The sequence below is a fragment of the Sus scrofa genome, chromosome 6 (genome assembly GCF_054392235.1).
Source record: "Sus scrofa isolate SSC_HxYL_T2T_F1_AM1 chromosome 6, Sscrofa_HxYL_maternal_Yorkshire_Landrace_v2.0, whole genome shotgun sequence".
Taxonomy (NCBI): domain Eukaryota; kingdom Metazoa; phylum Chordata; class Mammalia; order Artiodactyla; family Suidae; genus Sus; species Sus scrofa.
Genome location: NC_139388.1, coordinates 51,559,199 through 51,585,286, shown reverse-complemented (window position 1 = coordinate 51,585,286; position 26,088 = coordinate 51,559,199). Strand labels below are relative to the sequence as shown.

Genomic DNA, 26,088 nt, shown 5'->3' with positions numbered 1-26,088 from the left:
CCGAGTTGCTGTGGCTGTGGTGTAGGCCGGCAGCTGCAGCTCTGATTAGACCCCTAGCCTGGGAACCTCCATATGCCATGGGTGTGGCCCTAGAAAAGACAAAAAAAAAAAAAAAAAAAAAAAGAAGAAAGAAAGAAATCCTTGCCTACCTAGGGTCACAACTTTTAATAGTGATTCCTTCTAGCTGTTTTATAGTTTTAGCCCTTAGGCTTGAGTTTATGATCCATTTTTAGTTAATTTTTTGTATGGTGTGATATAAAGGTTGAGGTTCATTTCTTACCTTATGGACTTCTAGCTGTTTCAGCACTATTTGTTGAAAAGTCTGTCTTTTCTCCCATTGAATTACCTTGGCAATTTTGTCAAAAATTAATTGACCCGGAGTTCCCTTTGTGGCTCAGAGGTTAACGAACCCGACTAGCATCCATGAGGATGCCGGTTTGATCCCTGACCTCACTCAGTGGTTGAGGATCCAGCATTGCTGTGAGCGGTGGTGTAGGTCGAAGATGTGGCTCAGATCCCACGGTGCTGTGGCTGTGGCATAGGCTGGCAGCTGTAGCTGGCAGATGTAGTGCCGATTCAACCCTTAGCCTGAGAACTAAAAAACAGCAAAAAAAAAAAAAAAATAATAATAATAATTGACCATATATGTGTAGGTTTATTTCTGGCCCCACCTTTCTGCCTCACTGGTTTCTTTGTCTATCTTTTTTCCCCCCTTCTTTTTCGTCCCGCAACATATAGAAGTTCCTAGATGAGGGATCAAATCTGAGCTGCAGCTTCAACCTGTGCCACAGCTGTGGCAACATAGGATCCTCTACCCATTGCACCACAGCAGGAGTTCCCTCTTTGTCTATCTTTTTGCCAATATGATACTCCTGGTTACCATAGCTTTCTCGTAAGTCTTAAAATCACATAGTATAAGTCTTGCAACTTTGTTCTCTTCAGAAAATTTTTGCTTATTGTAGGTCTTTTTTGCTTTAATATACATTTTAAATTTTTTATCAGCATTTTTACTGAAAAAATTATCTTGGGATTGTGTGTGTGTCTGTGTGGCCACACCTGCAACATGTGGAAGTTCCCGGGCCAGGGATCAAACCTGTGCCCCATCAGTGACTTGAGCTGCTGCAGTGACAATGCCAGATCCTTAACCTTCTTGGCCACAAGGAAAGCAAGTCTCTTGGGATTTCGATTGGGCTATTTTTTTTTTTTTTTTTTGTCTTTTGTCTTTTTGTTGTTGTTGTTGTTGTTGCTATTTCTTGGGCCGCTCCCGCGGCATATGGAGGTTCCCAGGCTAGGGGTTGAATCGGAGCTGTCGCCACTGGCCTACGCCAGAGCCACAGCAACGCAGGATCCAAGCCGCGTCTGCAACCTACACCACAGCTCACGGCAACGCCGGATCGTTAACCCACTGAGCAAGGGCAGGGACCGAACCCGCAACCTCATGGTTCCTAGTCGGATTCGTTAACCACTGCGCCACGACGGGAACTCCTGGGCTATTATTATTATTATTATTTGTCTTTTTAGGGCCGCACCTGAGGCACATGGAAGTTCCCAGGCTAAGGGTTGAATCGGAGCTATAGCTGCCAGCCTACGCCACAGCCACAGCAACACCAGATCCGAGCCGCGTCTGTGACCTACACCACAGCTCACGGCAACAGCGGATCATTAACCCACTGAGCGAGGGATTGAACCTGCAACCTCATGGTTCCTAGTTAGACTCATTTCCACTGCGCCACAATGGGAACTCCTGGGCTATTTCTTTTCTTTTTTTTTTTTTAGAGCCACACCTGTGGCATGCAGAAGTTCCCAGACTGGGGGTCCAATTAGAACTATAGCTGCCAGCCTACACCACAGCCACAGCAACTCAGGATCCGAGCCGTGTCTCTGACCTACACCACAGCTCATGGCAATGCCAGATCCTTAACCCACTGAACAAGTACAGGGATCGGACCTGCAACTCATGGATAGTAGTCAGGCTTGTTACCAATGAGCCAGGGTGGGAACTCCCAGAAGATCAATTTATAAATTTACACAGGTTCCACTTATTCTGTCCTGATTTCTCACACTGGGCCTCTTCCCTCTAAAAGTTGCAAAAGTGGGAGTTCCCCCGTAGCACAGTGGATTAAGGATCTGGTGTTACTGTGGCTCAGATTCGATGCCTGGCTGGGGAACCACCATACGTAAGAGGTGGGGCCATTTAAAAAAAAATATTGCACAGTAACTGGTGTCAATGGAAAGCCTCGCACTCATTACTTCACTGAGCCTCTTGCTTGCCAATTTGCACAGTGTTTGATCTCACATGGTTTTTAGTTGCTCCTGAGTGCTCTACGCCACTACCGAGGAGAGACCTTCTGGGCTCCCTCGGGGACATATAACAGTTAAGGGGGACCTTTGGTAACCCCTTATCTTGACCCTTGCTAAAGCAGATCAATGGGAAGAGCAAGGACCTATTTGCAGACTGATCTTCGGCCCTTGCCTTTTTAATCTAAGTTTGGTTTTTCAGGTTACAGCAATTCAAGATGATGGTTAAGGGTGGGGGAAAAAACTGTAACTGCAATGTATACATCTAAGGATAACCTGACCCCCTTGCTGTACAGTGGGAAAATTAAAAAAAAAAAAAAATGATGGTTAAGCAGGGATTCCAACCACTCCTTGGAACAAATGCTGCAAGAATAATAGCAGAGGTTGCCCTGGGGCCCCTTGCCAAGGCAGGGTGGACGTTCCATGGCCCCAGTTAGGTAGGGTCTACAGGTCCCACATCAGGTTGAAGAAGCCGCAGAAGACGGACCATCGCCCTTCATCCTCCCAGTAAAGATGTTTTGGGATCCACATCTCTTCAGAGGGAATTTGAGGTAGGAGATAGATGAGCCCCTGGGCTGAGAGCAGCTGCAACTGGTTACCCTGCACGGAGCACCTGCTGCTGGTCCCCTGCTGAAGCTTCGAGAAGGGAACAAACTGGCCGATTGGGTGCATCCTTGTAGAGGTCCTGGCCTGACACCTGCGCAGAGAGGGCCCTCAGTGTAGGGGAAGGATGGAAGGAGGGAGAAGAGGCCAGCTGAAATCCATGTTGGCTGAGAGAGGCGCGTCCATACCGGGACCAAATGCGGAGGTGATCGGTAGGGAAAACTGCCCCTATATAAGCAACCCAAGCCCCCCTACTGCGCTTGCGTACATCTCTTGCTGTCGGCGGCCCCGTGTGCTCGGCCACCGCGTCCTGCTTCTCATAAATGCGTTTAGCTTCTTCACAACCTTAGTCTGCCGACTTCTTCAAAGAAGACGAGAACCAAGATCCTTCTTCCAGCTCTTCCACCGCCAGAGCTGGAGGAATCCTTTGGGGGCTCCGGCATCCTTTGGGGGAAGGAATACTGCTCCCCTGAACCCCAAGCCGCAGGTGGGCAGGATGGGGTGTCAGGGTCGCTGGAGGGCCAGGCTCCTAGCCTCGGACAGGTCGGTGCAGAGCAGCCCCGCCATGGTCAGCCCCGGGCTGAGGTCTGCCTTGCCAGGGAGGAGACACAGGGTTGGTTTTGGTTTTGTGGGGTTTTTCTTGGTTTTTGGTTTTTGTTTTTGAGGAGGGGAGCGGTGGGGTGGGGCACCCAGGCCCTGATGATTAGGGTTTGTTGGGTTTTTTTTGCTTTTTAGGGCCGCACCTGAGGCATATGGAGGTTCCCAGATCAAATCGGAGCTGTAGCTGCCAGCCTACACCACAGCAACACAGGATCTGAGCGGCATCTGCAACCTACACCACAGCTTATGGCAACACCAGATCCTTAACCCCACTGAGCGAGGCCAGGGATCAAACTGGCAACCTCCTGGCTCCTAGTTGGATTCGTTTCTGCTGCGCTGCGACGGGAATGCTGGGTCTTTTTTATTATTACTATTTTAGCTTTTTAGTGTTGCGCCCATGCCGTATGGAAGGTCCCAGGCTACGGGTCGAATCAGAGCTACAACTGCCGGTCTACACCACAACAACGCCAAATCCAAGCTGCATTTTTGACCTACACCATAGCTCATGGCAACACTGGATCCTTAATCCACTAAGTGGGGCAAGGGATCCAACCTGCATCCTTATAGATACTAGTTGGGCTCATTTTGCTGAGCCACAACAGGCTTCAAGCCGGGTTTTTTGTTTGTTTTTTAGTTTTGTTTTGTTTGCTTTTTAGGGCCGCACCCGTGGCATCTGGAGGTTCCCAGGCTAGGGATCGAATCAGAGCTGTAGATGCTGGCCTACACCACAGCAACGCCAGATCCGAGCCGCATCCAAAACCTACACCACAAGCAACACCTGATTCTTAACCCACTGAGTGAGGCCAGGGGTTGAACCCGCATCGTCATGAATACTAGTCAGATTCGCTAACCTCTGAGCCACAACAGGAACTCCGAGATGGGGTCTTGATGGCTCAGAGTTCCACTGGGGGTGACTAAGGAGTTAGGCCAGGGAGAAGAATGGACAGGGACAGGTGGGGGGACACGCACAAGACAGAACAAGAGAAGAAGATACACAGGAAGGGATCTAAAGACAGAGATGGAGACAGCAGGAGCTCCGGAGAGACACAGATACAAATAAACAAAAAATGGAGAAACATGGGAGTCGGCCATCATGGCCCAGCGGAAACAAATCTGACTAGGGAGCATGAGGTTGCAGTTTGGATCCCTGGCCTTGCTCAGTGGGTTAAGAATCTGGTGTTGCCATGAGCTGTGGTGTAGGTCGAAGACACAGCTCGGATCTGGCGTGGCTGTGGCTGTGGTGTAGGCCGGCAGCTGCAGCTCTAATTGGACCCCTAGTCTGGGAACCTCCATATGCCTTGGATATGGCCCTAAAAAGCAAAAAAAGAAAAAAAGGTGGGGGGAGACGAAGAGACGAGAGAGAAGATGAGGCCAAGATGGAGGAGAGAGATAGGGCGGCAGGCAGAGTGAGAAACTGTCAGATGGAGACCCAGGGCTACAGTAAAGACACCTCCCTGCCCTCCTCTGCCCCACAGGGGGAGGCTCAGAGGGACAAGCTGCAGAGATGTGCCTCCCACACTGACCTCCTTCTAGGCACTCCCACACGGCAGCCAGTCCTCCTTCAGCTCTGCCCACCTTCCCTCCTGCTGCTGGCCAAGCCCATTAAGCTACCGCCCTGGCCACAACTGAAGGCCCCACGCCCTGGGGAGGAAAGCGCTGAAGAGGCGTCCTTGCTCCCCAGCACCCCAAACCATCAATTAGTATTAACGAGGGAGGATTCCTCACTGCCTAAAGACCCCCATCTGGACTCAGGGGGAGCAGAGGCCCCACCCCCGTGACTCAGGCACTTAAAGGGCCTGGAGCCAGCCTGGGAGCCCACAAAGGGTCCGGATGGCGTGTGGCAGCAGGAGAATCACCATCCAGCTGGTGAACGAGGAGGCAGAGCCCGGAACCAAGGGCCCAAAGCCTTTTCGGGGCCAGAGCTACAGAGCAATCCAAGCAGCCTGCCTGGATGAGGGCATCCTGTTCCGAGATCCCTACTTCCCTGCTGGCCCTGATGCCCTTGGCTATGACCAGCTGGGGCCGGACTCCGAGAAGGCCAAAGGGGTGGAATGGAAGAGGCCCCATGTAATGTGTGGATGGGGGCTCGGCTCCTGGGGCTGATGGGGGAGGTGGCTGCGAGCTTGGGTTTGAGGAGGAGGGGGGTCTGGGGGTTCGGATTCCGGGCCTGGGGGAGGACGGGTCACTGAGGGCTCCAAGCGAGTTCGGCCATCCTGGGTCAGAGAGGCTGGGGGAAGCCAAACACCAGCCCACAGGCTTTACAAGCCTCTCCAGGTAGGAGTTTGGGTTGGAGGTGCTCATTACTCTGGAGCAGTGAGGGCAGGCGGGGACCCGGGCACCTGTCCTCCCAGTTGTTCCTTCCTTCTCTTTGCTGGCTGAGGCTTGGACTCCCCCGTCTCCCCCAGGAGTTCTGTGCTGAACCCCAGTTCATCTGTGAGGACATGAGCCGAACAGATGTGTGTCAGGGGAGCCTGGGTGAGACCACCGAACCTATGTTGAGCCTCCCCCATCCCTGTCCCCCTCCATCTGCCCCCTTCCGTTGGCCCCATCCCTGCCCTCCTTCCTCCCCCTCCATCTGCTTCCCTCCATTCCCACCCATCCCTGCTCCCTCTCCTTCTGCCCCCACTCCTGCCTGCCTTCTGCCCCCCTCCATCCGCCCCCCTTCTGTCCCCATCCCTACCCCTCAGCCTCTCCTCTCCCGATGCCTCGGTCCCCCTCTTTCCACACTCGCCCTCTTTGCAGGCTCCCCCAATCCCAGCCCTTCCTCCAGGTAACTGCTGGTTTCTCGCGGCCGCTGCCTCCCTCACCCTGTACCCCCGGCTCCTGTGCCGGGTGGTCCCCCCGGGTCAGGGTTTCCAAGATGGCTACGCAGGTGTCTTCCACTTCCAGGTAAAGCTCAGTTCCTCTGTTCACGCCTTACTTTCCCCCATGGTGGTGTGGGTTTCATAGCTGACTCTGTCTCCTTGGGGTCGTAATTCCTGGACTAGTACAGAAGGGTCAGAGGTTGAGGTTGGGGCCAGGCAGGGTTAGGGGTCAGGAGCCGAGCCTGGGTCCTGCCCCTTCTCCCACCAGCTCTGGCAGTTTGGACACTGGGTGGACGTCGTGGTGGACGACAGGCTGCCTGTGCGTGAGGGGAAGCTGGTGTTCGTGCGCTCGGCTCAGCGGAACGAGTTCTGGGCCCCGCTTCTGGAAAAGGCCTATGCTAAGTAAGGACCCCAACACCCGCAGCAGCATCCCCAAGCCCCCTGACTTCTGGGACCCTCTAGACACCCCACCAAAGATCTCAAACCAAGGTACAGCTCACGGACCCTCATGCCACACCATCGCCTGAGGACCTCAAATCCTAAACACCTCCCTCAGTCACCATTTCACAGAAAATATTTCTAGACACTCACCCGACACTCAATTCTGGAGGAGCCCGAAGCTTCATATCAGGCCTCAGTCACCAAATCTAAGACTGATCCCCTTGGAGAACCTGTAGTCCCAAGACGATCTCTCCTAATCCATCGAGAAACCCAAGCCACCTGCAAAATATTGGGGATAAACCCTGGGACCCTCAAATCTTCACTTTGCCCCATCCTGCAGGTCTGAGATCCCTGACAGCCCTATAGGGATCACCCCCCTGGGCCCACCATTAGGATGGCCAAGCAGTGTAAGGGATCACCCCCCAAAGCAGACACAGCCCCCAGGATGCCCGGATATCTAGAGCTCTCCTCTGGCCCCTAAATGATGCAGCCCCGAGGGGCCCGGGAGCCACCGAGCTGATTTCCAAGGGCTTCCGGGGTGCGCCCTCCTCAAGAGCCTACAAGTCTTGGAGCTCCTGCTGTGGCGCAGTGGGTTAAGGATCAGGCTCATCTCTGTGGCATTGTGGTTCGATCCCTACCCAGTGCAATGGGTTAAGGATCCAGTGTTGCCACAGCTGTGGCTCGGATTCAATCCCTGGCCGGGGGATGTCCATATGCTGCAGGTGTAGCTGAAAAAGCCAAAACAAACAAACAAACCCAGAAAGAAACAAACCCCAAACCTACAAATCGTGGGGATCTCCCCGGGACCTCACAACCGGAGACAGAGGTCCCTCCCACCGCAGGGTGTGCCTGAGATCCTCTCACATGGCTCAGACACCGCACCCCAGACCTGCTTCCACAGGCTCCACGGCTCCTACGAGGTGATGCGAGGCGGCCACATGAATGAGGCTTTCGTGGACTTCACAGGCGGCGTGGGCGAGGTGCTCTACCTGAGGCAAAACGCCTCTGGCCTCTTCGCCGCCCTGCGCCACGCCCTGGCCAAGGAGTCCCTCGTGGGTGCCACAGCCCTGGTGAGAGAGTCAGATGCCCCTGGGGACCCACCAAGCCCAGAGCACAGTCTCAGCTGGAGGGCGGCGTGTCCTATGTGGGCCTCCTCTCTGCTGTCACTGTCGGCTTATTCTCTCTCGTAAATCAAACATGAGCAAGTCAAAAAGACACTTACTTATGTGCTCTCAAAACTAATTAAGCTTCAGGCACAGCTGGATCCAGATGCTTAATGGATGTTGTGAATGCGTCTTTTCTACTATTCTTGGTTCTGCATTGGATCCACTCTCAGGCAGGCTTTCCTCTCAGGGGCACACAAGTGCCCCCCACAGCTGAAGGCTCCTCCTGCCACCCTGGGGGTGCAGTGGGGAAAAAAGTGCCTCTTTCTGAGAATTTCAGGAAAAGTCCCAGGATTGATTTTTTTTCTTTAATTTTTATTTTTTATTCGGAGCATAGTTGATTGACAGTGTTGTCATTTTCCGCTGTACAGCATAGTGACCCCAGGATTGATTTTCACGGGCTTAGTTTGGGTCCTGTGTCCTTCTGTGACCCAATCACATACTCCTTGACTGAAGCCAGTCATTGACTTAATCCTCTACTCAGTTACTGTTACTGTCTCTGTCTTTTGCTTTTCTCTGCTTCTTTCTTTCTTTTTTGGGCCACACCTTCGGAATATGGAGGTTCCCAAGCTAGGGGTTGAATTGGAGCTGTAGCTGTCGGCTTAGGCCACTGCCACAGCAACACCAGATCCAAGCCTCGTCTGTGACCTATACCACAGCAACGCTGGATCCTTAACCCACTGAGCGAGGCCAGGGATCGAACCCTCAACCTCATGGTTTCTAGTCAGATTCGTTTCCACTGCACCACGACAGGAACTCCTCTGCTTCTTTCCCTTTCTGTTCTGTATCTTTCTTTGTCCCCATGTCTCTGCCTCTCTTCTTTTTTTTTTTTTTTTTTTGGTCTTTTTAGGACCACGCCCGTGGCATAGGGAAGTTTCCAGGCTAGGGGTCTAATCAGATCTGTAGCTGTCAGCGTACTCCGCAGCCACAGCAATGTGGGATCTGAGCCACGTCTGTGACCTACTCCACAGCTCACGGCAACACTGGATCTTTAATCCACTGAGCAGAGCCAGGGATCAAATCTGTGGATACTTGTTGGGTTCGTTAAATGCCAAGCCACATAGGGAACTCCTGCCTCTCTCCTCTTTAAGTCTGTTTCGGCTTCTGCTCTCCATCTGCCTCTCTCTTCCCTTTCACTTGCCAACTCCCACACCCTCAAGGAGCCCTGCGCCATTCAGTTGGGTACTGAGGGTGACTCCTGCTTTGGTGGCTGGAGGTGGCAGGGCTAAGAGGAGCAGCCACCCTCCTGTCCCCCACTGTGTCTCCCTGTCCTCTGCCCAGAGCGATCGGGGCGAGTACCGTACGGGAGACGGGCTGGTGAAAGGACACGCATATTCTGTCACAGGCACACACAAGGTGAGGAACCCGGGGGGGGGGGCTTCCGGAGGTGTCCAGGCACCAAGCCCCCCAATGACCATGCCTCCCATAGGTGTCACTGGGCTTCACTAAGCTGCGGCTGCTGCGGCTGCGGAACCCGTGGGGCCGCGTGGAGTGGACCGGAGCCTGGAGCGACAGGTGGGATGGATCTGGGGTGGGTGGGTGTCTTGGGGCACCCCGGGAACCCCCCCCCTTAGGCCTCGGTCTCCACAGCTGCCCGCGCTGGGACGAGCTCCCCACAGAGTGGCGAGATGCCTTGTTGGTGAGAAAGGAAGACGGCGAGTTCTGGTGAGCAAGTTCACCTCTGGGACGGGCGCCAGGCTGGCGGGGTCAGGGGGGCCCGTCCCGGGAGAGGTTCTTGGGAGTGGCTGCTGGCAGGGGGACATGGTCCATACCTGTGGTAATTTGGGGGTCTGGTTCTCTTTCGGGAGGTCAAGGAACAACCAGTTATATTAGGGGAATTTGGAAACCTAGTCATCTCTTGGAGGGTGAAGGGGGCTGGGGACAGGACAACCGAGGGAGGCTTGGTAACATGGGTTGGGGTTTAGCAATATTGAGGGGCTGAAGGATACGTGTTTGTCATAGAGAGTTGGAGGGTCTTGATGTTTGGGGGATGAAGGCAATTTGACAATATTTGGGGGGAGTTGGGCTCTTGGCTGTTTGGGGAGCATTTCTGAGGACCTAGAGAAATCTGAGGGCGCTGGAGGGCTCTGATTTGGGGGTCAGTTCTGGTGACATGGTATTTGGAGAACTGAAGTGTACCTGGCAACAGTTAAGGAATTTAGGGGGCTTTGTGATTTGAGGGTCACTTCTGGGGCCTTGAGGTGTTTGGGAGCCTGGAGTCCTAGAGAAGAAGGGGCTGGGGCAGGGTCTGACCGCCGCCCCCCCCCCCCCCAGGATGGAGCTGCAGGACTTCCTCTGCCACTTCGACACCGTCCAGATCTGTTCACTGAGCCCGGAGGTGCTGGGCCCCAGCCCGGCTGGAGGCGGCTGGCACATCCACACCTTCCAAGGCCGCTGGGTGCGTGGCTTCAGCTCTGGCGGGAGCCAGCCCGGTGCCGGTGAGAGCCAGAGGGCGCCCTGGAGTCAAGTGGGGGGCAGTGGGGGAGGGAGGCTGTGGTTGCCTGGGTAACTCCGCTTCTCTCTTCTGTATTAGAAACCTTCTGGACCAACCCCCAGTTCCGGCTGACGCTGCTGGAGCCTGATGAGGAGGATGAAGATGAGGAGGGGCCCTGGGGGGGCTGGGGGGCCACGGGGTCACGGGGCCCCACGCAGGGGGGCCGCAATCCCAAGTGCACTGTTCTCCTGTCACTCATCCAGCGCAACCGGCGGCACCTGAGGGCCCAGGGCCTCATGTACCTCACCGTGGGCTTCCACGTGTTCCAGGTGGGACCCCAGGCTGAGCAGAGGTCACGGGGAACTGAGCGCGTGGAGGGACGTGAGGCCAAGGAGGGATCGAGAGGGGTCAGGAGGGGCTGGGGGAGGCTGAGGGGGGCAAAGGATGGGGACCGAGGGTCAGAGTCAGGAGGCAGAGGAGGAAATTGGAGGCAGGGGGTCAAAGAGAGGCTGAGGGGCTAGGGATGGTGCCTCTGGGGGGTCAGATACAGAGAGGCCGGGGGTCAGAAGGGCAGCGGGTGGAGGGGTCAGGAAGGAGGCAGAGAAAGGGCTGCAGGTGGTGCTGAGGCTCAGGGAGGGGACCGGCAGGGAGCAGTACTTGAGGACACAAACGGAAGGTGGGGGGAGTCCAGGAGAGGCAGGGGCAGGGGCTTGGAGGAGGGGTGGGAGGGGAAGAGAGAGGGCGTGGAAGGGGGGGAACTTTGAGGGCCGACCCCCCCCCCCCCCGGCTCTTCCTACAGATCCCGGAGGAGGTGAGTCTCAGATGGGACTCGGGACTCCATCCATCCCTGTGCCACCCCCAGGGGTTCGGATAACCTGAGGACCTGAGGCAGTGCTTGGGGTGATGGGAGACCAGCGGGTTTGGGCAGGGCGGTCTGGAGGGGGCGGTGGGTGGGAGGCCAGGCGGGTGGTCACGCTGTCCTGTCCCCCAGTTGCTGGGCCTGTGGGACTCCCCGCGCAGCCGCGCGCTCCTGCCGAGCCTGCTGCGCGCTGACCGCTCGCCCTTCTGCGCCCGCCGCGACGTAAGCCGCCGCTGCCGGCTGCGCCCCGGCCACTACCTGGTGGTGCCCAGCACCGCCCGTGCCGGCGACGAGGCCGACTTCACGCTGCGTGTCTTCTCAGAGCGCCGCCACACCGCCATGTGAGCCGGGCACTAGATCTGCCCTTGGGAATCCTCTGACCTGCTTCCTAGCCCCCATCCCCCACCCCCCACCCCCATCCCCCATCCCCCACCCCCCACCCCCCACCCCCCATCCCCCCATCCCCCCCCACATCCTCCCCACATCCCCCACATCCCCCATCCCCAGCCCCACCTGGGTCAGCCTGGACCCCCACGATCCCTCCTAGACCCCCATTTCCAGCGCTTGACAACCCCAGCTGGGTGAGCAGCCCCTCTCCCGTCACCTCCCGTCACCTCCCGTCACCTCCCATCTGTAATTTGCAGGGAGATTGATGACGTGATCAGCGCGGACCTTCATGCCCTCATGGTGAGGGGCTGCTTTGGGAGTGGGCAAGACAGTGTGTGTGTGTGTGGGGGAGGTCCTCTTGTCCATAACTGGACTCCCCCCACACAACAGGTCCCCTACATTCCCCTGGAGCTGGGATTGGAGCAGCTGTTCCAGGAGCTGGCAGGAGAGGTGAGGAGGCTGGGCAGGGAGCAGGGGGCTGCCCCCCCCCCCGCCCTTCCCCCTTCCTAGTCTCTCATCTTGCCTTAGCTTCTCCATCTCGCTATGCTTCCATTTCATGACCTTTTCTCAAAATGCTCATAACCCTTCCCTGCCTCAGGGCCTTTGCTCAGTCTCTACCCTCTGCCTGGGCTCTTCTCTCTCCCTTCACAACCCCTGCTCCTCCTTCCAGTGTGCCCTGCTCTGGAAGCTGTGTCTGACCCTCCCCAGGCTGGTGGGCCACTTGCCCTCTGGGGGCTCCCATGGCCCAGGGCTTCCCCATTGCAGCCCTGACTGCTCAGGGGACAGGTGTCTCTCCCTCCCTGGACTTGAGCTCTGAGAGGGCAGGCCTGGAGCGCTCTCTGTCTCAGCTGTGTCCCAGCATCACCCAGCAGGCTGTGTGGGCCACACTGGGCTATTGGTTGAATGGTTGCCTGAGCATAGCCTCGAAACCGGTTCTCTCCCTACTAGGAGGAAGAACTCCGTGCGCCTCAACTCCAGACCTTGCTAAGCATTGCCTTGGAGCCTGGTGAGTTGGGGACCAAGAGTGGACCCCACAGTACCCCCATGTGTGTTTAATCCACAATGTTTCTGGGAGTCAAGCCAAGGGAATACTGGGCTCAGCTTGGGAGCATCTCCCCTGTGGTCAGACCAGGCCCATGGCCAAGGCCACGGCTATAGCCACTCATAATCCCTCTTCCTCTAAAGGAGAAGTTGGGGAGTATAGCTGCCTTAAGCAACTCAGGCCCCCTTGTCTGGGTTCAAATCCCAGCTCTGCGGGTTTCTGGCCATCACGTGACTCTCTGCACCTGCCCCGTACCAAATGGGGATAACAAGAACCTCTAGCACTTACGATGATGGCCAGGATGCAGGCAGTGCTATTTTTGTTTTTCCCTGTAGCCAGGGCCCATGCCTGGACCCCTAGAGAGATCGGGCTCAGGACCTGTGAGCAGCTGCTGCGGTGCTTTGGGGTATATGATGGGGGCAGAGCCTGGGTAGGGAGGACGGCCTCTGCTTCCCTTCTTGGGACATTGACCTTAACCAGCTGCCCCATCCCCAGCATGGGCGAAGCCTGGCCCTGTACCACTTCCAGCAGCTCTGGGGCCACCTCCTGGAGTGGCAGGTAAGGTGGGGGGTGGGCAGGGCCATCCCGTCATGGAGGGACTGAGGTGCTCTGTGGGCTAGCGGGGGCCCTGGGGGAAAAGGCGGCCCTGGACCTCGGCAGGCCAACTTGGATGGGCCTGGCTGGGATGCCCTGCCCCATCCACCCCCTTTTTTTGTCTTTTTTTTTTTTTTTTTTTTGGTCTTTTTAGGGCCACACCTGTGGCATATGGAGGTTCCTAATTGGAGCTGTAGCTGCCAGCCTATGCTACAACCACAGCAACACCAGATCCTTAACCCACTGACCGAGGCCAGGGATCAAACTTGCGTCCTCATGGATACTAGTCTGACTCGTTTCTGCTGAGCCATGGCAGGAACTCCCCCATCCACCCCTTTGTGGTCCTTCTCGGGACACTAAATAGCTCAAGGATGGAGAGCAGAATCTGATCCTGGGTGGGAATCCCAGCCCCAGCCCAGCCCCTTTGAGTCTGTGTTACCCAGAGGCCTTTGCTTGTCTGCCTGTGCGAGGTGATGGTGGCCACTGCTGGATCCCAGGAACTGGTCCCATGCCTCCCCATGCTGCAAGTGACAAGCCACTGGTGCTGGAACCTCACCAAGCCCTTTGTGTGCGGGGTGTCAGCTTGTGCTCAACCACCCGCCTAGGCCGGGCCCCTCATTCCCACTTCACGGCTTGGGCAACGGGTGCAAAGAGGTTATCCGCTTGCACACAGCAGCCAGGAGGCAAGGGAGCTGGGGTGGGGAACCCAGGCCGATGGGCTCCGAGGCCTCCTTTCAGCTGTTTTCAGGGTGCTCAGGGGCCTAGGGGGTGGGACTGACAAGTCCCCTCCCTGCCCAGGCCACATTTGACAAATTCGACGAGGATGCCTCTGGAACCATGAACTCCTACGAGCTGAGGCTGGCCTTGAACGCAGCAGGTATGGACGGAGGTCTGCACGATCCTGGGTCTGGATCTGCTCCCCCTCCTCCCGTTCTCCTACCCACCCTGCCAGCCACAGAGCCCTCACCTTAGTTTGGTGCCGGCTCTTGGAACTGAAGGAGGCCAAAAGGGGAGCATCCTGTGTGGGGGAGGGCACCTGGTGGGGGGAGAGGGGGGAGCTTGGATGCTGTGTGAGAGGCCCCAGCCCCCAGGGCCTCATGGTGGAATATCCCGGACTCGAGGACTCCTTGGGTGGCTCTGAGCGCACAGAGTCCACCTTCCCAGAGCTTGCGTTTCCCTGTCTGTAAAATGACTAATACACAGGGCAGCCGGGAGGAGCCTGTGGGATGGAGCCCAAAGGGCTTAGTGCTGGGGATGCAGCTTCCACTCCCGCAGGCCAGCATGCCCAAAGGAAGGCTCCTACTGAAAGGCTGAGTTCTTCCAGGAGATCTAGATCGGCCCCACTCCGTTTGTGGGGAGCATGAAATCCTGGCCCAGAAGCAGAGCCAGGGAGGACCACATGTCCTGGGCTCTGAGGTTAGGAAGTATGTGAGTGTGACCTGCCCCCCACCCCACCTTGTGCACAGCGGGTAGGGGCTGGGACCAGACACAGAGCTCCTAGACCCTCACCTCACCCCACCCCAGGGCTCATCTGCCACAGCAAAGGGGAGGATGAGACCTGGGGGGATAGGAGGTTGTGGGTTATGTGACCAAGAGGCAGGGGGAGACCGGCAGGGGGCAGTCAAAGGTCCAGGGAGGTGCAAGCAAAGGGCTCAAGACAGAGGGGGAGTGGGAGTTCCCATTGTGGCGCAGCAGAAGAAAGAACCTGTTCCACAAACACCCCCTGAACCCCGATTTGTTCCCGGTCCTGTGCTGGCTGATGCTGGGGATTGAGGGGTGACCAGAAGTCCTTCCCTGACCTCACTCACCCACTTCCCTACCAGTCTTGGTGCAGCCAGAGCCACCAATAACAGTGACAGCCCAGAGGGGCAGGGCAGGGAGCTGTGGGAGCCCAGAGGAGGAACCCAATGCTGCTGGCTGGGGTTGAGCATCTGGGTGGGAACGCTCCAGGCCAAGAGGACAAGGTGTTTTGGGCAGAGGGAACCTCCTGTGCAAGGGGAAAGCAAGACGAAGCTCAAGGTCAAGCGGAGAAGGAGGTGGGGACGGGAGATGAGGTGCAGCCTGTGAGGGCCACAAGGGGCCCTGGGAAGGGGTAACCAGGTGGTTATGGTCACTAGGGCCCAGTCACCTAGCTAGGTAAGGGGCTTCACAAGTAGTAACAGGTTTTTGTTTTGTTTAGGGTTTTTTTTTTTTTTTTTTCTTTTTTGCCTTTGATGGCTGCACCCATGGCATATGGAAGTTTCCAGGCTAGGGGTCAAATCAGAGCTGCAGCTGCCAGCTGCCACCACAGCCACAGCAATGCGGGATCCTTAACCCACTGAGCTAAGGCCAGGGATTGAACCCTCAACCTCATGGTTACTAATTGGGTTTGTTACCACTGAGCCACAATGGGAACTCCCACAAGTACCAGCTCTTAAAAGGCTCTGTTGAGATCCCTCGGGGACATTTTGAGGACGGCCATTCTGGCTGGCATAAGGTGGTACCTCGTGGTAGTTTTGATTGGCATTTCTCTAATGATCAGTGATGTTGAACATCTTATGTTTTGGCCATCTGCATGTCTTCTTTGGAGAATTGTCTGCTTGCTTAGATCTTCTGACCATTTTTTGATGTTTTTTTGGGTATTGAGCTGCAGGAGGGGTTTACATATTTTGGAGATTAATCCCTTGCCAGTCATTTAATTTGCAAGTATTTTCTGCCATTCGATGGGTTGTCTTTTCGTTTTATTGTTACTCTAGGAGGTGGATCTGAGAAGACACTGCTGTGGTTTATGTCACAGATTTTCTTGAGCCTATGTTTTCCTCTAAGAGTTTTATAGTATCTGGTCTTAAGTTTAGGTCTTTAATCCATTGTATTTTTGTGTATGGTGTTAGGAAGTGTTCTAATTTCATTCTTTTGCATGTGGCTCTCCAGTTTTCCCTGCACCACGTATGGAAGAGACTGTCTTGTCTACACTGTACATTCTTGCCTCCTTTGTCATAGATGAGTTGACTGTGGGTGTGTGGATTTAATTCTGGGCTTTCTAACCTGTCTCACTGATACATTTGTTTTCGTGCCAGTACCTACTGTTTGCTGCTGCTGTTGTTGTTTAGGGCCACAGCTGTGGCATATGGAAGTTCCCAGGTTAGGGGTTGAATCGGTGCTGCAGCTGCCAGCCTATGCCACAGCTACAGAGGTCTAAGCTGCATCTGCAAACTACACCACAGCTTGCAGCAACACTGGCTCCTTAACCCACTGAGCGAGGCCAGGGATCAAACCTGCATCCTCATGGATACTGGTCGGGTTCGTTAACCCCTGAGCCACAACAGGAACTCTGCATACTGTTTAGATGACTTTGTAGCATAGTCTGAGGTCAGGGAGTCTGATTCTTCCAGCTCCATTTTTCTTTCCCAGAATGGCTTTGACTATGCTGGGTCTTGTGCTTTCAAACAAACTTTAATAAAATATTTTGTTCCAGCCCTGTGAAGAATGTCCTTGGTAATTTGATGGGGATTGCACTGAATCTGTAGCTTGCTTTGGGTAGTATAGTTCAGAGATGATTTTTTTTTCCTCCTAGTCATACATTTTTATTACTCAATGAATTTATTACATTTGTAGTTGTACAATGATCATCACAATCCAATTTTATAGGATTTCCATCCCACAACCCCAGCACCTCCCCCACCCCAAGAGATGATTTTAAACTTTAGAAACCGCCCCTGATGTGGAGCATCAAGAAACTGTCTCCATATGGGACGGATCTTTTTTTTTTTTTTCCTCCTCCTGTGTCCACGAGCAAGAATTCTGCAGCGCTGAAAGGAATAATGCTATTGATATAGTTAGGATGTGCCAGACCCTGTCCTAAGCTCTCTACATAAAATATCTTCACATGACCTGATGGGGTAGGGCTGTCATAGCCCCCATTTGACAAATGAGGAAACTGAGGGCCAGGGAAGTGAAGGGAGCTGCCCATGGGCTCACGTGGCAGAGCTGGGATTGGAGAGGCGGGACCAGGCCCGCTGGTGTCTGCTTTCCCGTGGGAATGGGGTGCCATGCTGAGGCAAAGCTCAGAGGGCACCCAGGCTCATACATGGCCTCCCCCAGGCTTCCACCTGAACAACCAGCTGACGCAGGCCCTCACGAGCCGCTACCGGGACAGCCGTCTGCGTGTGGACTTTGAGCGCTTTGTGTCCTGTATGGCCCAGCTTCTCTGCCTCTTCCGTGAGTACCATCACTGGCCCAGGCGGGACAGAGGGCCGACGTCACCACAGCAGGGGGACCAGGGAGGTGGGCGCTCACCCCACCCTTCTCTGCCCAGGCCACTGCAGCCAGCACCTGGACGGGGGCGAGGGAGTCATCTGCCTGACCCACAGACAGGTGAGCCTAGACTGGGGGATGGGGGCGCTGGAGTGCCGGAGTCCCCTGCCTCACGCCTCCTGTCTTCTGTCACCCAGTGGATGGAGGTGGCCACCTTCTCCTAGCATCTCAGCACGGAGCACCTGCAGCTGGAGGCAGGAGAGCTGCTGGGAGCCCTGTCCTTCCCGCCTCCCAGCCTGGGCCAGGATTTATGCCACAGGGAGGGGCTGAGGCTTCAGCATCAAGCAGTGGGTCAGAGCCTGGCCGTAGGCGCCAGCCTGCCTGGAGTTGATTTCTGGCCCCACCACGCACCCGCTGGGTGACACTGAGCAGGGCACTGTGCCTCTGGGTTTCGCTCTCCTCACCTGTAAGCGGGCATGGTAACAGCACGTTTCTTGGGCGGGCCATATACCCTTGGCGGGTTCCCAATAGCTTGCTCACTTTCACACACTCGTGGGAATGGGCATCATGGCTCCCCCACGCCCCCACCTCCCTCCGGGTACAGGTGCTCTATTGTCACTCTCCTAAGTGGAGAAAGAGGAGGAGAAAAGAGGAGACTCGAGGAATCCTTAAAAATATTACATGTTTTATTATCCTGTCCCCAGAAGGGTGGTTTATCCAGAAACCAAGAAAAAAAAAAAAAAAAATAGAATAAACTCAAAAAAAGGGGGCGGGGAGCAAAACCATCCACTAACAGGCAGCTAGGCCAGCAGCCCACCCTCCACCTCCGGAGGGTCCCCAGAGACCCACGCCCGATGGCAGACATCAGTCAGGAGCTGGGGAGGGGGCAAATCAGCTATGTCTTCATTACGGGAGCAAGAGGCGGCAGAGATATGTTGCTAGGTGAATATATATTTATATAATAAATCCGTAAGTTAATAAAGTAAATAGTAATTCTCTGAAAGTTTTAAATTTTTTTTATAGTTTTTGTGAATTTTTTTGTTTTTTTTTGGTGTATTTTGTGTGTGTATGTGTGAGGGGCTTAGAAAATCGGATATGCAGGTCCAGACAAAGCAGGGGGGGTGGCTGGCTGGGAACGGGGAGGGAGGGAAAGTGAGAGGCTGGGCGCCCAGCCCCGCTCCTCTGTTGCAGAGAGAGGGGACAGAGCTGCACCCCCTCCTGGGGCCTCGGCAAGGGAGGGGAGAAGAGCGGGCAGGTCCTCCTTCCTGGGGGTGGCTGTGGCGCCCTCTGCTGGGCCCACTGCAGGCCCAGGCAGCTCCGGGACAAGGCACGTCAGGCTTTGGCCTGGATGTGGGAGGCCTTGAAGGGACCTCGGGGGCAAAGGAAGGGGTGAGGGGCATTCCTAGGGCTGGGAGGGAACATGTTTTGCTATGGGATCCACCGTCCCCTCCAAATAGTTTAAAAAAACCCAAAACCCAACACATCATATACATTTCCCAGACCAGGAGCCTGACCCTGGACGTGTCCCTTAGGCTGGTCCAGGGGAGGGGAAAGCTTCCCTGGCATCTGACACACAGACAGAGAGGAGAGAGCCCGCCCCAGCCCCTCCCTGCCCCCCGCCCCCCAGAAAGGACTGCCAGAGTGCTTTGCATAGATACAGAGTCAGGAGCTGGGAGAGAGACAGCCCCTCCTGGAGGCTGTGACAAGGGCCATCCGGTCAGGGGTTCTCGGTGGGGGGGGGGGGGCCCTCACAGGTCGCTCTCGCCGTACAGGGCTGTGGAGAAAGACTTGTAGTCGAGGGCGCCGGGCACAGCGTCGGGGCCCTGGTACGGCGCCATGCGGGCGATGCAGTACTCGGCCTGGTCGGGCGGCAGCTCTCTCCGCAGCTCCTCCGCCGTGATGAAGTTCTGGGGGTGGCAGGGTGGGGCTCTGGGTCACCTGGCCCCTCAGGCGCTGCCCCGACTGCCTCCGAGGAGGTGTCCCCCTTACCTTGTCACCTGCCAGGACCTTGAAGGAGGCGATGACCTGGTCGGCTGTGTCGGTGTCTGTGGTCTCCCTCGACATGAAGTCGATGAAGGCTTGGAAGGTCACGAGGCCGCTGTGGTTGGGGTCGACCACGCTCATGATGCGGTTGAACTCGGCATCGCCCTGCGAGGGGGTGGGTGGGGGACAGGTGGCTTTTGAGCGGGGGCAGGGCGGCCTGGCCCAGGCCGGTGGAAGCTAGACCCGGGCCGGAGAGCAGGGCCTGAGCCCGGCGCACGTGGCAGGCGTCGTCACCCTGCCTCCGAGGGGCTTGGCTCCCGCGTGCCCCAGACCTGGGGTGGGTACCCTCCGCCTCTCCCCTCCCACATTTTTGGGAAGCGGGGAGTTGGGGTGTGGATCAAACAGATCTACTGCTCCTCGGCCCTGGGCTCACAAGTTAGCTCTGGAGGGCAGGGAAGAAAGAAAGAAAGAGAGAAAAGGGGAGAGCGCGGAGGCCTGACTCCTCTCTCCGGAGACTTCCAGAAAAGGAGGGGGGAGGCTCAGGGAGTCATCGGAGGGACCCCAGCCCAGCAGATGCAGCGGAGGAGGAGGGAGGCTGCGCTGCTCTGGCGGAGGGGTGTCCCCGAGGACGTGGAGACTCTGCAGGCGGGGGTGGGGGAGGAGAGGCACGGCAGCGAGGGGGAGGCAGAGGCTGCATACCAGGCTGTATCCTGTGGAGATAAGCAGAGCCCTGAAGTCATCGGAGTCCATGCTGCCTGTCTGCTTCTGCTCGAGGACGCAGGGACAGCAGAGGAGGCCGGGCCCAGAGTAGGCAAGAGGGGCCGCCCCGTGTGCACAGCAGGGAAACGGGACAGTGTGGGGAGCGAGGGAGACAGAGGCGGCCCCGAGGGACCGAGGAAGGGGGAAGGTGTCCAGAGAGACACAGGGCAGGAGGGAGGCAGGAGAGCCGGTGAAATGGCACACACGATGGCAAAGGTGGGGGGGACGGCCAGAGGGAGGGGAGGCAGAGAGAAGGAGAGAGAGAAAGAGAAGAGCAGTTAATGCCACGGTCCGCTGGGGCCCAGGGGGCGCGTACCTGCCGGTCATTCTCCACGTCGTAGCCCAGGCTGATGAGGCAGGCCTTGAACTCCTCCGGCCCCAGCGCCCCGCCGTGGTCCTGCCGGCGTCCGAAGGCAGGTATGCGCAAGGGGCAGCACGGAGGTGGGGAGAGGGGCCGGGGTCCCATGCAGAGGGCGGGGGGAGAGGGGCACATGGGGGAGGGAGACACAGAGTTAGAGGTGATGTGGACAAGGCGACAGCCAGGGTGGGGCAGGTGCCGGGGGCACGGGGGCCTGGCGGGTGGTCGGAGGCCTCCCCCCACCTCTTTTGGGCCAGAGCAGGGGTGGGAGCTGAGAGGTACAGGGTTGAGGCTCAAGTTCCAGGACTCCTGGGAGGGCCGGGGGAGCTCCCCTCGCTGCCTGTCCTGCACAGGACGCTGGGTCCTTGCCTAACAGTGCAGAAGGCAGCAGGTGACACATCAGGCCCAGCAGGGCAGCTGGAAATTGGGCCAAACTGGGGCTCAGGGCCCTTCTAAAGGGGCAGCCAGACCAAGTCTGACTCTGAAAGACTCTGTGGGTGGGTGTGGCCATCGATGGATTCCTGGGTCCTGGTCTGTTCTGGCTACTCTGGCAGGTGGGGAGGAAGTCCGGCCGGGAGGGCGTGGGCTCCCCTCTCGCCCCCCGAGGGAAACTGCCCATGCCGTGGCTCAAGGTCACGCACCTCTGCACGCTTCAGGGGCTGGGGCCCTGCCAGCCCCGGGGGAGTGGCCTCTGATCCTAGCAACTGTGACATGAATGGATGGACAGATGCGAAGACAGAAGGGGCGAGGTGGGAGGTGACAGCGGGGAGGGAAGGTGCCCGGGGCAGTGGGCGCCGCTCACCTTGTCGAAGTGATTGAAGGACGCCCGGAACTCCTGCATCTGCTCTTGGCTGATGCCCTTGGCGTCGCGGGTGAGGATCTGGTTCTCAACCTCGTTGATGGTGCGGGCGATGGTGGTGAGCAGCTGCTCCCAGCCCACGCGGATGTGCTGCGGGAGGGAGGGGCCCATGAGTGCGGGCGGCTGGCTGGGCAGAGGACCGCTGTCTCTCTAGCTGAGGGGGGCTTGGAACTGGGCGCTCCTTGCGTGGAGGATGTGTGGCCTGCGGTTGGGCCGGCCCTAACTCCCCGAAGGCCCACCCAGCTACGGCTCCTGTGCACACAGGGACACAGGTGCCCTCCTGCCTCTGCCCACACTGGGGTTCAGGTCTCGGTGGGGCACAGCCCAGTGGACCCGGCAGAGGACCGGGTCTTGACCCCTGTGCCAGGATCCACACGGAGACCTTGCAGAGGCATGCTGGGGGATGTGTAACTATTTTTCTGGAGGGAAAGACACTCTCACTTTTTTTGCTGGTATCTTCGGATTTGCATGGTCTAAGTACCATCGCTATGGACCATTTCAAGCCACCAACATGATGGCAACCACGACGCTTTGACCCAGCGCTGAGCTGGGAGGCAGGACACCCCCTCTCCCCCCGCACAGGCTGACTGGATCTGTGTCCGCAACTGCTGAGGACACACTGCGGGTAGGTGATGCCTGCCTCCCAGCTCTCCTGGGCGCTGGTTCTGAGATGTGTGTTGTCACGGTGACTGGAGAGCAGTGATGGGGAAACTGATTTTTAGAAACAAGTAAACATTTGATCTAGTCTTTCTGGTCAGAGTGAAAGAGGAGAAAGAGGAACGAGCAGACGCCGTTTGGATAGAGCGCAAAAACCACTTAGAGTAAGGCGGCCTGGCCTGGGCTGCTCCAGGGATCCGGTGAGCTGGGGGAAGGGAAAGTGGGGTGTGGGCCATGGCGGGCGTACCTCCATGGTGTAGTTGGTGTGTTTGTTGTCAAAGATGAGGGCCTCCTGGATGAGCTGATGCTGCTGCTCCAGCAGGTCCAGGTTCGGCTTGTAGTCCACAATGCTGCGCTCGTACTGCTTCAGGTGGCTCAGCTGGTCTTCCAGCGTCCCGTTCATCTCGATGGAGATGCGGCCGATCTCCTGCATGGAGGGAGGGGCTGCTGGGGGCGAGGCTGCTGGACTCCTGTCCCTGGCAGCCCCACTGCCAGGGTGCCCTCCTGGAAGGCCTGCTGCTCACTGACCGTCCCTTCCAGTGGGACAGCAGCCTTGATGCAGTTTCTGTACCAATGCTTCCTAGGGCTAACCTCGTGGCACTCCCCTTGACTCCCTGTGAGGCCTAATGCTGGGGCAGGCCTGTTTACAGAGGCGGAAACTGAGGTCCAAAGGGAGCAGCTTATCACAGTGAGAGGCAGTGCTGGGACCTGAACCAATGTTCCTGAGCGTGAGCACCCCACGCCCGGCCTCCTGCAGTGAGCTGTGCAGCTGGCACTGAGCACAAGGCCCACCTGGCCAACCCTTTCTGGGGCCCGTCGTGAGGTTCAGAGAAGCCACTTGGGTCAGTGAGTGCCTGGTGCATAGTGAGCGCTTGGCCAGTGGTGGCCCAAGTGACAGCTGACATGGTTAGCAGCCTCCCCATGGCTGGGTCACACGGGCAGAGGGCATGCTGGGAGGTCTGAGGGCTCACGATGGGGCCGATGTAGAGCAGAACGCAAAAGCGTTTGTTGAGGAGATGAAAGAACAGTTTTCACCCCCTTTTAGAGATGAGAAAACTGCTAAGCAGAGATTAAATCATGTCCACATCGAGGGCAGGGTCAAAACTCGAACCCACCTCCGGGTGCCCCTTGGCCACGTTTCCCTCTGGATGGCACTGCCATTTCCACCAGACAATCTCATCCACCCTCCCGATCCCATGGGGCCATCAGGGCCCCCAGCCTGAGGGCCGGGGTCCAGCTCCTCAGGGAGGGCGCTCTTCCTTGACACTGCCGCGAGGTTCTCCTGGGCCCAGCAGGGCCGGGGCGCCGCACCCTCACCTCCATCTTGGTCTGGATCCAGGGCCCCACGATGTTGGCCTGGCTGGCGAACTGGCGGCGGAGGTGCTCGTTGGACTGCTGTTTGCTCTGCTCCTCGAGGAGGGCGTGGTCCCGCTTGGGCACCAGCTGCTGCACCTGGGGAGGGGATTCGGGCGGGCGGGAGCGGTCAGGGTGGCAGCCCCCTCTCCCGGCTGGCTCTGCCCCAGACCTGCCAGTGCGGGTGCCGCATACCTTCTCCCACTTGGAGTTGATGATCTGGGGGGTGACAGTGGTGTAGGGGTTGCTGCCCGAGAGTTTGATGTGGTTGCTCTCGGCGATCCTCTGGGCCTCCTTGTGAATGGCCAGGATGGCCTCCCGTTCCCGGTCGGCGTCCGGCAGCGTCGACTTGAACTGGTCGTGGGCTGAGATCAGGCCCTGGCGGGTGGGGAAGAGGAGGGTGAGAGGGCGGCCGGGCCCCATGGAGGCCCCGGGAGGCAGGAGAAGGGCGGGCGGGCGCCGACCTCGATCTCCTCGATGGTGTGGACGATGAACATGTCCTGCAGGTCCTCCATGGCACTCTCCATCCAGTTGTTGAAGGGCGCTGCCCGCTTGGCGTACTCCAGGTGCAGCTGGTCAATGGTCTCCAGCTGCTTCTCTGTTTTCTGGCGTGTGTGGGACGGGGACGGGGACAGAGGCGGATCAGATGGTGAGCAGGAGGGGTGGATGGTGGGAAGGGTCAGGGGAAGCTTGTGGGTCTGGGCACCGTCCCCCCTACCCCACCCCCAGCCCTGAGGACAACGGGGCACTGAGCTCCAGCGGTGGCAGGGCCCCCTCCTCACCTCCAGGGCCTCCCTGCGGCTGTGGGTCAGAGAGCCAAGAGCGTCCCACTGGTCGCAGATCTTCTGGCAGCGGGTGTTGACATTATGGGAGTCGTAGTAATCCAGCTCGCTGTGGGCCGGACAGGGGGTGATGAGACCCCGGCAGGGCAGTCAAGGGTGTGCTGACCCATCTGCCCACAGGTGCCAGGGGACATCAACATTTAAGGACCTCGGCCACCAATCCCTCTGGCCCAAGGGAGGAGGGATCTGCAGGGGAGGGGCTCCCAGAGCCCGGCCCTCAACCACGCTGGTATCTGGACTGCTTTTCCCATCGAAACCAAGTCTGGTTAGAGAATGAGCTCTAGTCGTTAGAGAATAAGGACTGGCGCCTAGTTCCCTAGCGGTGACTTCAAGCTCTGCGACTTTGTCTTTTTTTTTTTGCTATTTCTTGGGCCGCTCCGGCGGCATATGGAGGTTCCCAGGCTAGGGGTCTAATCGGAGCTGTAGCCACCGGCCTACGCCAGAGCCACAGCAACGCAGGATCCAAGCCGTGTCTGCAACCTACACCACAGCTCACGGCAACGCTGGATTGTCAACCCACTGAGCAAGGTCAGGGATCGAACCCGCAACCTCAAGGTTCCTAGTCGGATTCGTTAACCACTGCGCCACAATGGGAACTCCAAGCTCTGCGATTTTGAACTTGTGTGACCCTGGGCGCGCGACTTCCTTCCAGATTCCTCAGTTTTCTGGTCTGTGAAACGGGGGTGGGGATGAGGTGGAGACCAAGTTACCCACCACAGGTGAAGTGCGGAGAGCGGCCCTTGGCACCCAGTAGGTAAGAGGAGCAACGGTTATTTATTAAAGGCCATGTGTCTACTTCAACGGGTACTGACTCACCGGCAACCTCATCCTAAGCCCTCGACGACATCATCAGGGAAACACGTGGGCCGACTGGGGATGGGTGTGATGACTGCGATGACTGAGGCTGCAACACGGAGCTGCCGGGCTCGTTCCTGGCCCTCTGCCCCGGTTCCCCCTCATCGGCCCCTTGTGGGCTCTAGCCTAGGGAGCTGATGTGTAGGCAGAACCCTGGGGGCCCACGGGTGGGGGACAGGGAACAATCTGGGGAGGAACAGGACCGGGACCCAGGACATAGGGATGGACTCGCCGGCAGGATTACAAGGGCCGGGGGAGCAGCAGGCGCTGGAGGAGGAGCAAGGCCGCGCTCCACCGGGTGGGCAGGTGGCCTGGGCTCTGATCCGGTCTCACCTGCTCCCGAGCTGTGTGACCTTGGGCAGGGCCCTTGGCCTCTCTGTGCCTGTAACACAGGATTGCTGGGGGATGAAATGAGCTGATACAAGCAGAGCACCGAATGCTCTGGGTTTTCGTCATTGCCATTAATCAACACTCAGCCGAGTCGTCCATCCAGGCTCATCCTGGCCGGCCCTCCATCCTCTGACTCATCTTTGGGGGAATGGACAGCACCCCAAGCAGCCCTCCCCTTCTCCTCCAGGGCCACTGTCCAGAAAGCTGCCTTGGGGACTGCCTGTTCCCTGGCTGTTCCCCACTGCCTGGGAAAAAGGCTGGCCTAAGATTACCCCAAGTCTGTTTCCCACCAGCTTCCTGGGGCTCGCCTGTCAATAAGGGACCTGCCCGTGTCCCACTCCCTGCTAGTCCTGTGGAAGGTGGATGTCTGCGGCTGTGACCTCCCTCTCCTTGGCCTGGGCGTGCCAAGTGCAGGAACTTGATCCTAGAGGAGCTGCAGGACCTCAGAGGGTGTCCCCAACAGGGACGCTACATCCCTAGTACTGTCTCTATGGTACATTCTGCTTCTGAGCAAACAGGGAAGCCCCAGAGCAGCTGGGCAGTGTGGAGAGAGCGAGTCAGGGGGAAGCTGGCC

The 26,088-nt window shown here is 57.5% G+C and overlaps 3 protein-coding genes across 17 annotated transcripts in view; 1 reads left to right on the top strand and 2 right to left on the bottom strand.

Moving 5' to 3' along the window:
• Positions 1 to 26,088, bottom strand: part of NFKBIB (NFKB inhibitor beta) — a 1,076,695-nt gene that overhangs the window by 128,513 nt on the left and 922,094 nt on the right. The window lies entirely within an intron of this gene.
• Positions 5,249 to 17,817, top strand: CAPN12 (calpain 12). Its single transcript, XM_003481847.5, has 21 exons — positions 5,249 to 5,568; positions 5,907 to 5,976; positions 6,272 to 6,390; positions 6,574 to 6,707; positions 7,648 to 7,816; positions 9,191 to 9,265; positions 9,339 to 9,424; positions 9,500 to 9,574; positions 10,184 to 10,347; positions 10,443 to 10,672; positions 11,143 to 11,154; positions 11,335 to 11,543; positions 11,847 to 11,889; positions 11,980 to 12,039; positions 12,538 to 12,595; positions 12,967 to 13,037; positions 13,127 to 13,189; positions 14,024 to 14,102; positions 17,306 to 17,422; positions 17,520 to 17,578; positions 17,656 to 17,817. The coding sequence occupies exons 1-21, from the start codon at positions 5,332 to 5,334 to the stop codon at positions 17,680 to 17,682; spliced, it is 2,157 nt and encodes a 718-aa protein (XP_003481895.2). The 5' UTR covers positions 5,249 to 5,331; the 3' UTR covers positions 17,683 to 17,817.
• The window catches only part of ACTN4 (actinin alpha 4), a 72,086-nt gene continuing 64,121 nt past the window's right edge, over positions 18,124 to 26,088 (bottom strand). For 5 of the 15 annotated variants that reach the window (XM_084960539.1, XM_084960536.1, XM_003127120.6 and 2 more), the window contains 10 exons: positions 24,210 to 24,318; positions 23,892 to 24,032; positions 23,623 to 23,805; positions 23,392 to 23,526; positions 22,322 to 22,501; positions 21,361 to 21,507; positions 20,517 to 20,597; positions 20,141 to 20,206; positions 19,448 to 19,606; positions 18,124 to 19,365 (listed from right to left, as the gene is read on the bottom strand). In XM_084960539.1, coding sequence (XP_084816665.1) covers positions 19,207 to 19,365; positions 19,448 to 19,606; positions 20,141 to 20,206; positions 20,517 to 20,597; positions 21,361 to 21,507; positions 22,322 to 22,501; positions 23,392 to 23,526; positions 23,623 to 23,805; positions 23,892 to 24,032; positions 24,210 to 24,318 — 1,360 coding nt within the window. In that variant the 3' untranslated portion in view covers positions 18,124 to 19,206. The remainder of the gene's footprint in view (positions 19,366 to 19,447; positions 19,607 to 20,140; positions 20,207 to 20,516; positions 20,598 to 21,360; positions 21,508 to 22,321; positions 22,502 to 23,391; positions 23,527 to 23,622; positions 23,806 to 23,891; positions 24,033 to 24,209; positions 24,319 to 26,088) is intronic. The other 10 variants (XM_084960541.1, XM_084960537.1, XM_003355883.5 and 7 more) reach the window with 2 other exon arrangements.

Excerpts from the sequence above, each read along its gene's own strand:
- CAPN12 (XM_003481847.5), top strand. The coding sequence starts at position 5,332 with ATGGCGTGTGGCAGCAGGAGAATCACCATCCAGCTGGTGAACGAGGAG. Across the intron at positions 9,266-9,338 it reads CTGTCACAGGCACACACAAG|GTGTCACTGGGCTTCACTAA; the intron begins GTGAGGAACCCG and ends TGCCTCCCATAG. Across the intron at positions 9,425-9,499 it reads ACCGGAGCCTGGAGCGACAG|CTGCCCGCGCTGGGACGAGC; the intron begins GTGGGATGGATC and ends CGGTCTCCACAG.